Consider the following 11,346-nt stretch of genomic DNA (forward strand, 5'->3'; position numbering starts at 1 on the left):
TGATAAGAAAGATAATACAGCAGGATAGAGTAGTATTAATTCAGCAGCGGACGGACTTACACATATATAATATTTATAATCATTTGTTCATATGGACAGAAAGAGAATGAGAGGCATTCTTTCACAAATGCACGAGATAAAATCACCGCAAAAGAACATTAAGAGGTTACAGAAGGATAGAAACATTTCCATTTTTTTTTTGTTTTGTTTCTTTACAGGGTGATAAAAGATAGAAGAGAAAAAATGAACACAAAAATATGCGCAACACATATCACAAGTTAACTAGTCTACGTGTGTCACTTGTTTACTTATCTAAAGTTATCTTTAATTCATTTATTTACACTGAAGTTAGTTGGCTTCCATGGTGCTTAGTTACTACATTGCAACACAAACTGTTGAAGAACATCTCAGATTTTTATTCATTGTTTTTTTTTTTTTTTTTTTTTTAATCTGTGGTTTTCTTATTTTCTTGAAAAACAAAATGCAACACATTCCAGTAGTAAGCCACGCCTTGTGGAGAGGGACTTTTGAAAATGCTGGACGTGGTCCCTACTATACAAACAACTGGCTCTTACCATCAACAGGATTTGTGTTTATTTACAGTGGGGAAGAGCCTCACAGGACCAGGGAGTCGAGGGGACAGGTGAGAGGTAGAGAGGCCAAGGTTTCCCATTGATTTCAATGGAGGAAGGATATTTCAAAGGGCTTTTGAGTGGCATCTCCTCACCAACAGGGACAGCTGTGCTTGGCTCTGTTGACCTCTACCTGGGTCAGTGCATTAGAGAAGGTTTAAGGGGTGGGTGGGTCAACAGTGGTTCCTCTGTACATTCAGTGGGTAGAGCCAAGGTTGTTTCCCATCCCCCACCCCCCCGTGGTCAATGTAATGGTGCCACCTCAGTCTGTGTACCTCTCACCACACTCACTTCACCCTCACTGACCCAGCCTGCAAGCTGCCTTTTTTCATGCAGTTGTATCTGGCCAGAGCCCTGACAGACAGATGGACGGCAAAGTAAAGACTTCATATCTTATACAAACAACTCCTCTATGCTATTGAATCATTATCTCCCAAACGAAAAAAACAAGTTACTGTGACACATCAAGAAGTTTCTTCATCACTTCAGGATGGAGAAGGGAAATACTCTGTGGAGGCCCTAGCGGTCTAGAAGTGTCCAAAAACTCCTAAGCACTTAAGTTTACCACATTTATGCGTTTCTCTAAAGACCAAAGTGATTACTACCCCTACATCATCTCATCTTCAGAATACGAACAGTGCATTTCTCATTGTTTGGCTCTCAATGTGGGGTAGTGGGGGGAGCACACGAGCTGGGTGTGAGGAGGGGAGGATAGAGGGAGCAGGGCAGCACGACATGCTTGTGCCCATCTGGAGGTGTTATACAAGGAGTCAGTGCCTGCTGCTGCACCACCTGAGTGGACAGCATGGCTCATGACTCCATGACACAAGGACGTGCGACCCTGCCCTCTGCCAGCCGTTCCTCCGGGTGCATGCTCAGGTCATAAAAAATATCAGAGATTAAAATCTTATCTTTTTAAACTATGATTACAAAAGTAATGTTCTTTTTGTGTCAAATAAATGCTACATGTGCATTGTATTGACCTGCGATTGGAAGGAGGATAATAGATTGAGCACATCCTCCTCTTTGCTTTTGCAATGCATAGTTTGCAATTCTAAACTAGTATATGTGGTTTGAACCTTAAAGAGCATGCAGAAGAGTTTGTAATACCTGTCAAACAGCAGCCTTATATCCACAGGCTTTGAGATCCTGCAAGGCTGACCCTACATAAGAATATAATGGATGGCAACTAGCATACTTTACAAGAGCTGACTTTCCACCTCGGGGAAAGAGCACAATAAATCCAACATGAAAGACATTAACATTTCATCTCTGAATACATCACTGCGTATAGCCTTGTCATACCAGCAAGGTTCTTTACACTGAATCTCTTTGTCCAAGTTCATTTGATTTTGCCAAAAGAAAAAAGGAAAAAAAAAAATCTCACTAACCCCCCATACCCTGCCAAAAATATCTACCGACAAAGATTACATGAGCAATACTAGACCTTCAGCACAACACAGGTTACACCAGCAACAACCTTCAGCACATTCAGACTCTTCAAGGCCCTCAAGAAACTCTTTCAAAGAACCATCAACATCGTCCGTGTGGTCAGAAGTGATTTGCTGTCAATGTTTAGACAGCAGTTCAGTAAGATACCTAATAGTGGGGTGTGGGGGGTTGAATTTCTCATCAGATTAAGCCGGATTTATCATTCCTCCATCTCTTGCTGTCCCGCTCTACTTCTTTTCCTTCTTGGTGGACTTCTTCTTGGAGGCAGGGGTCTGAGCGGCCTTGGGGGGCTCAGGCTGGCCTGAGGCCTGGGGTGGGGGCAGTGCCTGCTGGGTGGCCTGCTGAGCTGTGGCCTGCTGCTGCTGCTGCTGCTGCTGGGGGTTGGAGGTGAGGGTGGCCGTGCTGCCAGGGATGTACACATTCTGGCGATAGTCGGGGACGTGCTGCAGGGTGAACTGGGGGCTGTAGCGGGTGCTCAAGCCCATGGTGCCGGGCCCCAAAGTGGCCGTAGCCTCGCTCACTTCTGGGGGAAAGAGGGACAGAGTGGGGGAATCAGGGGTAAGATGGGAGAGGAGAGAGGGATGAAACTTGTTAGATAACTTAAATTCAGTGTTATATACAAGCAGTGAAATGAAAGGGAGATTAAACATAATGTATTTTTAAACTGCTATATATTCAGTGTGAACTCAAAAAAGAGCACAAATAGGAAAATAAAGAACAAAAGAGGAAGAGGAGGTGTTACAAAATGGTTGTGTGCAGGCATATTTTTATCACAGATGATGACTCTATCTCCCTAGCACACTCCTCTGTGTTTCTGATTGTCTATAACGCATGCCCTGACTGTGTGCGCATGACGTAGCTGCTCAGCTCATAATTCTCCCACAGCCCCTGCATTGCAGAGCCAGAGACACAAACGCTCCCTGCCCCCATCCTGTAGTCCCTCTCAGCCTATATAAACAAACATATGGACACAAAAACTTCCCAGTTAACTGCATTGACTTCCAGTGGACCAAGGAAGTGACGGAAAACATCATTTTTTTAAAATACTCTTTCTGCTCTCACACTATATTTTTCTAACTGTTTGCATAATTTCTCATGCGTTGTCTTATCAATTCAGCAACTTCAGCTACAGAGGATGAATGACCTTACTTATTTGTTCCTGATGGCACAAACTGTTCATTATGTCTAACTTTGTGCTGACATGCAGGTTACCACTAAGCCAAAGACAGATCCCTTCTCTCTGTTCACTCTAAATGGAAAAATTCCACACCACGTCCGGTGCAGTGTCCAAGAGGGGGCTGTGTGTGTGTGTGTGTGTGTGTGAGTATGTGTGTGTGTTTGTGAAGGGAAGGAGATGTGATGTGTCAATGGTTGCAATAACAGTGGAAACATTGACTTGACTCTATTATAAATAATAATTCTTGTTTGTTGCCAAACAATATACCAAAACATTTTTTTCCCCATACAAAATCTTATTTGTTAAGTTTGTCCTTCCACCATTTCTGTGTTTTGCCACTGCATCTGAAGCTGCTCAGCTTTGCTTTTAAGGCCAAATTTATGTGTATTTTTCCATGTGATGTGACTACAAAGCCTTCCACAGAAACAGCCCAAGGGTGAGTCACCGAGTATTTGTGAGTCCTCTGTGCTGGCAAGGCAGTCATTGCAGGAACGGAGGAATAGCACAGGAGAAAGAGGATATGTCCAGTGATCTACTTGACTTTATGTAGGAGAGTGAAGGTTGCATATTACATAATTATTCATGCAGACCTATAGCCTTTGGGTTATGATAAAACAATGTGCATGTGATAAGTGTGTACAGTGGAAACATGCATCTCTGTCCTGTTATTGAATTCAACACATAAACTGCAGTGTTTATCTGAGGAACTGCTGGTAGCTACATCCACTGCCTGAATAATATCTGAAGCTTCCTCTGGACATTGGCCATTCACTGGTACACAGCCACTACATGCAGTAATGGAAACATCAATGTGTACTGAAAGAGCTTCATCAATGAAAAAGTCTGGCTAGTTGCCCTCCAACCAAAGAGGAAACTAAATAAACAACCGTCACTCATGCACTGAATCTGAGCGGATGAGGATGAAAACATGTTACAGAATTAGAAGATGTAATGTTGGGAAGGAGGAGAAAGATAACGAGGTATAGGACTCACCGTTAGCTGCAGCCATCAGGGCCTGGAGCTGCTCTGCTTCAGTTGGGGGCTGGGGCCAGGGGCCAGTTCCCATGGCAACCTCAGGTCCTCCAGCAGCCCTGTTACAAAAACAAGGAAAAAAACAAGCGTAAATAAATTGTGGTTTGTCCTGTACATTGTGTTTGTTTATCTCAGTGACTTTGACAGTTGGTGGTTTATGATGTAAAGGCAAAGCAGCTGACAGCGAAGTACACAGCCTGAGGAGAACTCAGCAAGGATAACAAGGAGGATGTATAGTATACAAAGCATGGTGTGTCTCAAACAAACACACACTCTAAAACACACTCTTGTTAAGGCGTGTACAAATGTGTCTGCACACAGACACACAGTAGCAAGCGTGTTCAAGCATTAAAACAGAGTAAACACTGCACAACTTTCACACACTCTCCGGAATGACCATGGGCACTGCACCGTCAACTACATCTGATTAAATATTTAATGATCCCACCTTTAAAGGAAATAGCTGTCTGCATAGCCACACATGCAGCGCTCAGTGAACGCTAAACATTTCCATCTGGGCAAACTTTACCTTCAAAGGCTTGTTTATTTAAAACCTGCAATTTGCATGTGGGGGGGAACAAAGGAGAACGCAGAACTGCGATCTATTATGCTCACCTACTTTTTTCCATTCCCACACATGTGACACACCAACAAAAGCTCTACAACACTGACAACTAGGTCGTAATACTTTAATCCTGGTTCTGCTAGTTTTCCTAAAGTGCTAATAAACTTCCTTCTTTTGGATTTTTTTGAAATGGTGGTTTAGATGTGCCATAAAACTGCAGTATTTTATCTTTATGTTACTGGTACACAGTCAGGAAAAAAAACTAATAAATGTCACTGCACTTCATTAGAGGCCCTGCAGAAGACACAAAACAATCATCCTGGAAAACCTGCTTCTAGAGTTATCCAGCAAAAACAATAAAAAATGGTTTAAACTACTCTCAACCTCCTGATTTATGATTCTTTGCCTGCAATACATTGGCTATTTAACTGTTTTAGGTAATAACAAAAAACAACTGAGGCCATTTAGTGGAGGATCATTAGCCCGCAGACACATGGCTAAAAAGGTTTTGGTGGATTGCACAGCTCCAAAGAGGACAGTTAATGACACATCAGGGATTAAAAGGACACTGAGGTCTCAGGTCCTGCTTTCTAACAAATTTAGGCTGCGGTTATAAATTAGGAAAACCAGACTGTAGGTGGGTAGTTAGTGTGCTAAATGCATGGTATGTAAAGAAGCACACTTTGATGTTCTTTATTTAAAACCTCTTGGACAAATTGGTCTGCTCTCAGGAGTTCAGAGAAAGTAAAGGACACAACGAGGGAACTAGTGAAAAAGGAATTCTAACACAAAAACAGGGCTCTGTTTAAGAGCAGGTTGCCAGATCACACTGCCAAAACTCTGAAGTGGTTTTCACTTCAGTGCCAGAGAGAGACTAAAGAAGAGAAACATGCATGTCCTGTGCCAGGCAGCCAATGAGAAACAGGCTGGGTTAGAGCATTGTCAGTAGAGCCAGGGCAGCCATTTTGGGCCTCTTTACATCACTAAAGATAAAAAGGAATGCTTCATTTGTGCTAAATTAGCGTCCCACTGTACTTATCACATCCTGTGGTTCTTTTTAAGCGCTTCCTGTGGTCAGTGTTATCACTTCCTCTTGGCAATATAGTAAACTGTGGTCCAGTGGGATGTCCCTGGTTGACCAGACAGTGCTATCGTTTTTCCTCTGCAACATTACATGATGTGTTTGGTCTCTCAAGCTTCCTCTTGTTGTTGTTTTGCTTCTAGACATTAACTATAAACTTAATTTAAGCCCTACAGACAGTCACACGGTGCACATGCTGGTAGCCATCGTATCTACATGTTGACCCAAAGAGTCCTGCTTACTTTATAGAGTAACTTTCCAACCTCTAACAGGCTTTAAAAAGAAAACAGTCATGAAACAACCGTCTTCATTTTCTCTTTCGTGTTGTCGTCCAGTTGATAAATCACATGAAAAAGCCACATGTGGTGATTTGAGCTACAACCATCACAGACATACATCAAAGGCAACACTGTATGGTAAGCCAGTATTCTTGGAGGAAAAAAAAAACAAGAGCTCTCAGACTACAATGATTATATGTATAGCACACATACAAGGCATAGCAAATCTACCAAACACTGCACGCAAACTCAAAAATGTCACAATCCTTTCTATGCCACAGCAGGCATTGTGGCCTATGCACATTGATCAACAAACCCCATCAAATTTTGAAGGAAACTAACAGAAGCTATGGGTTAGGTACATACTACACACAGCACAGCACTCAACTGCAGTGCACTACCTAAAAACAACTCTCTGCCCTTATTAGCTGATCAGGTCCCTCTTACACTGAACAGTCACTTGACAAAACTGAAAACTGAACAGCTACTAAGGACAGTGAGTGCTCATATAGTGCCTATGGCTAAATTAGTACCTTGTCCCATCCTTCGGCGTCCATCGTATGTGTGTACCGTATGGCATGTGGGGTCTAGAAACACAACAAGTTATACAGTCTGAAAGAACCATTTGGTATTTGAAGGCTGGGGTTAATGAAGAAAAATGCTGTCATTTCAAAATATCAGAGATTGAAAGGTATTTCCTCACTAACATGAATTATGTCCAATGTATCTATAATCCCAGCAGTATCCCTTAAGAAGTGGCGTGTGTCTCTACAGGGAGAAGCCTTGACTCAGAATGTGTTGTGCAATCATTGTTGTGAAAACTGTTACTGCTCACATGCCATTTTAGCCCACACAGTATGGGCAAATACCAATAATCAACCACCAGCACACACACACTCACTCAAACACACAATTGAAATAAAGAGATACAATGAATCTATTGTAATTTAACAGACAAGTCACTGATGTCAAAAATTACATTTTAAGTAACCATCAGTTTCATGTCTGATGGCAGAAAATGAAAAGAAAGCAGGAAGGATAAATACTCTATCCCTTCCCCCACTGCCTCTGGTCACCGTCCCTCATCAGTAGTACTGAGTGATGGCACACAGGCTCAGAGAGCGCAGAGAGGAGAGGAGCAGAAGGGGGAGGGGTAGAGGAAGCTGCGGCAGCCATTTTATAAAGCCGCCTGGAAACAGGCAGGGATGCTCATTCAGGAGTGTATATCAGGAATCAGAACTCACTGAGAAGAGTCATGTATTTAAATATTATCATACATTGCATCATCACTACAATGTAATTGAAAGTCAGATTCAGATGGTTGCATTACGACTTCAGTATTTTACAATCTGGGCAGACTGCAAGTTCTCTCTCCCATCCCCCCTTCTCCTCTCTTTATTTCTCATCCTTCATCACTCCCTCTGTCTTTATGATAAGCTTGCCTTGTGCAGCACAACAACATGCTTTTGACATTACGTAGCATTTTATCGGTATGTTTGTGTGTGTGTGTGTGTGTGTGTGTGTGTGTGTGCGCGTCAGTTTACTCACCCGCTAGGTCCGGGTCTCTGTCCCTGTGTGAAGCGCCAGTCATTGTTTGGGGGCTTTTGCTGTGAAGAGAACAGAAGATGCAACATGAAATGCATGTTTCATTGCAACAGCAGTGACACGTTTCTGAGGTGTACTTTATGGGTCATAAGATGTTGTTTTGTGGCCGACACATCTGTTGATGATTGTGTATGTCTGTGTGTATTCTTTTGTGTTTCTGTCTGTGATTTAGAAAACCTTCACAGTTTTTCAGTAAGGCTCAACAAATGGTTACAGATGACAACAAATATCTGGATGCTCAGACATCCATGTTGTTCCAAGAGCTTTGGAGCATAAAATGTGGCAGAGGAGCATGCTCACACAGAGACTGATACGATACAAACTGGGTCTCTGCTGAAACTAAAAACAAAAGGGCAGACAATATAGAAAAAAGTTGTTTATTTTAAAACCGGAACTTCAAGGAGAAAAGGCAAAGATGGCACCTCAGTGGTGATAAAAAAAAGCCTCTTGCTTCTCTTTCTTCTCTCATCTATATATATATGTCCCTGCTTCTCTCTATGAATGTCTTCAAGTCCATTGCACTTCTGTCCATGTCACTATGTCTTTTCCATCTCTCTCGCTCTTCCCCTCTCTCCCAGCCTCTCTTGTTGTGCAGTGATGCAGAGAATAGACCCTTGGCTTGGCTCCAGATTCTGCCGCCTAATCGACACAAGAGCTCCCTGGAGAGAGAGGCCAGCAGGATGATGTGCTGCATTATTAAAAGAGCTGTTCTACCCTAGTGAATGATGGAAAGAGGCAGGAAGAGAGCAGGATAGAAAATAGAAAATAGCTCAAAGATACCTCTACAAAAGGAAGACTATTGCAGGATAAACTGATGACAAGAATAAATAGGGCATCTTTTACAATATAAGGACATGAAGAATGAGTGCACCACTGAATGGTGACTTACTGAATGCATCAAAAAAACAAACAGTCAGATCGTCGGATTGTTGAATCAAGTGACACTAGGAAGTGTTATGTATCCATGCAGGAACAACATATGAGAAGTGCCATCCTACGATAATGAGAGCATCAAAGAAAACGATACAGAAGTAAAGGCGTTGCATAGCAGTTAATGTCCCTCCAATATACAACACAATTATTGAACAACTCCATAATGTGTGAAGTGTAAATAGATGTCAGTGGATTAAATTTCATTGTTGTCTACAAGAGAGCAAATTAACCTTGGTGGTCACTTAACATAATCAGTTGAGTATTTAATACTCAGGAAAAGGAAAGCCTGCCAGGTTACATCCTCATACCAAATTGCAATACCAGCCCTCATAAATGAATTTATTACAACATGAAACCATAGTGGATGAGGATAAGAAGAGGAGGGCATATCTGAACTTTTATCCTCCGTCAAAACACAGCTTGGTCGACTCTAAAAATGGACTTAGAGATGTGTGATATATGCGTGGGCATGTGAGTCTGTCTGAACTTTGTTGATGAGAGAAAAAGATCAGGGATGAGTGGAGGCAAACATCCACGGAGAGGCCCAGCATTCCAGCAGTGTGACTCGTTCTCACTGCACAAACACACACGTCATTTCCAAGGGCAGATCCCACTGCAGTCATGTGGAATAAGGGGTAACTGGAATATTTGGGCCCCACTGTGAGCTTAAGGTAAAAACATAGTGGTGTGATATGCTGTAATGTAATCACATATGCTTAATTTGGGGTGGTTTGCCTGCACTTGAACATCAGAAGCAGACAGGCTTCTATAAAAATGCAATTGTCTTTGGCTCAAGCAGGAAGTCAGACTATTTTCAAACCCTCATCTGAAGTGCAAACAGTTAAGAGTTGCTGAGTTGAGATGGTTTAAGCAACAGTCACCAAGGATAACAACTCCCAAGCCAAGTTTAATGGCTTGCAAGGATACAAATCTAATTGCCTTTTCAGCTCCAATTATGTGAGCATCTTTAACTGTGCTTGTTTGTTAATTATAACTAGTACTATTATTAGAGTCTCTGAAGTGAGCTGATCAGTTAAGATAGAGGGGATTAAGTATTCAAATGCACAATACAATTTTAGTTAGGTTTTAAAGATGGAGAGAGAGAGCGAAAGAGAGAGAGAGAGAGAGAGGAGAAGGTGAGACAGACTATTCAGGCAGCCATGCAGAGAGGTGAAGGGATTACAGTTCTGTGGGCCTGAATTATTATCCAATTGAAAGACTTTCATACTACCCAGGAAGCTTTAACGCTGTCAGTCTACTTCCTTTACATCTTTAAGTTGAGCCAAAGCACAGTTCGGGTTCCTCAGAACTCATGGTACAATAGCTTAAGAACTCAGTCAGGCAGTAATTCATCAGTTGAGGTACTATCATCTTTAGAGACGAGAATCTGAGAACTTTGGATTCATCGGGGGGCATAAACTACACTGATCAGCATGTGTGCACATCTGCCAACATCCAGTATGTTTGTAAATATGCTACTGTTAACTTTTCTAAAACATCTGGTTTACTGGTTGACACTTTGTTTGTCATGAATGGAAGTTATGTGTTTGTAGTGCCAAAGGTCTATAAAAGTACATCAGTATTTTTTCTTGCTGAGTCTACACTCACACACACACACCGACACACACTCAGTATGGGTGTTAAAAGAATCATGGCTTAACTGCACCTGGTGATGTCTGAAAAGAGGAAGTCCTTCCTCTTGGTCTGATAACCTTCAGCACACACACACACACAGCACATACAGACATATTCACTCAGTTTCCCAGCTCTCTTACATTATTTCCAGAGACGGTGCCCTTGCTAGTCAATGATTACGCCAGTGGAAATTGGGATATATAACCCATACGATTCCATTCAACAGTTAATTCACTGTAACACTGAGACAGAAGAAAACACAGCATGCGGTGCTTGACTTTAATATTGCTATCCCTTGAACAAATATCATGACTCAGCTGACAAAACCCTTGAGGACAGTTTCACTGAATCGCATGAGCCAGTTTGTTGCATGTGCAGCGTTGTCATCCATAAAAAAGACTGTTTACAAAACACTCCGCCTAACTCAGTACACGTGCCAACCCTTATACATTCCCCACAGACTCAAATATTGGATAACTAACCCAAGATCACGGTCATGGCAATGTTCCGATCCAGATCTGACACCTCTAGTTTTACTACAAAGGCAGGGAGGTGTAAAATTCCCAAGATCATGAGAATGTTGTTTTTTGATGAAGATCTACGTGTTTCAGGCCAATGGGAAGCAACAACATTTTATTTGATTTACCAATATTTGGAGAATGTTTTTGTTGCAAACTTTGTGTTAGTGGTGTAAGTTACCAGCACACCTTAAATGAATAAAAGATACAAAGAGGGGAGTGACTGACAATCAGGCACCAAGGCCCAAGTGTCCTGCTAAAGTTACACACTGCGGGATCGCTCCTGGTGCCTGCTTTGTACACACAATCTCTCTCTCACACACACACACACACACACACACACACACACATAAACACCCACAGTGATGGCTGCTGCTCTAAAGCTGTTATAGACCATGCTGTCTGTCACTGTGGCACACGTGCGTAAAGCCATCCTTT

At 42.2% G+C, this 11,346-nt stretch overlaps 1 protein-coding gene across 7 annotated transcripts in view; it reads right to left on the reverse strand.

Annotated features, from left to right (window-relative positions):
• Positions 1-422: 422 nt before the first annotated feature.
• LOC133985674 (protocadherin gamma-A12-like) overlaps positions 423-11,346 on the reverse strand; it is a 211,230-nt gene continuing 200,306 nt past the window's right edge. For 4 of the 7 annotated variants that reach the window (XM_062425336.1, XM_062425337.1, XM_062425340.1 and 1 more), the window contains exons 2-5: positions 7,766-7,824; positions 6,751-6,804; positions 4,255-4,352; positions 423-2,604 (exon numbers count right to left, since the gene is read on the reverse strand). In XM_062425336.1, coding sequence (XP_062281320.1) covers positions 2,312-2,604; positions 4,255-4,352; positions 6,751-6,804; positions 7,766-7,824 — 504 coding nt within the window. In that variant the 3' untranslated portion in view covers positions 423-2,311. The remainder of the gene's footprint in view (positions 2,605-4,254; positions 4,353-6,750; positions 6,805-7,765; positions 7,825-11,346) is intronic. The other 3 variants (XM_062425338.1, XM_062425339.1, XM_062425335.1) reach the window with 1 other exon arrangement.

This window comes from Scomber scombrus, chromosome 9 (assembly GCF_963691925.1).
Source record: "Scomber scombrus chromosome 9, fScoSco1.1, whole genome shotgun sequence".
NCBI classification, from domain to species: Eukaryota; Metazoa; Chordata; class Actinopteri; order Scombriformes; family Scombridae; genus Scomber; species Scomber scombrus.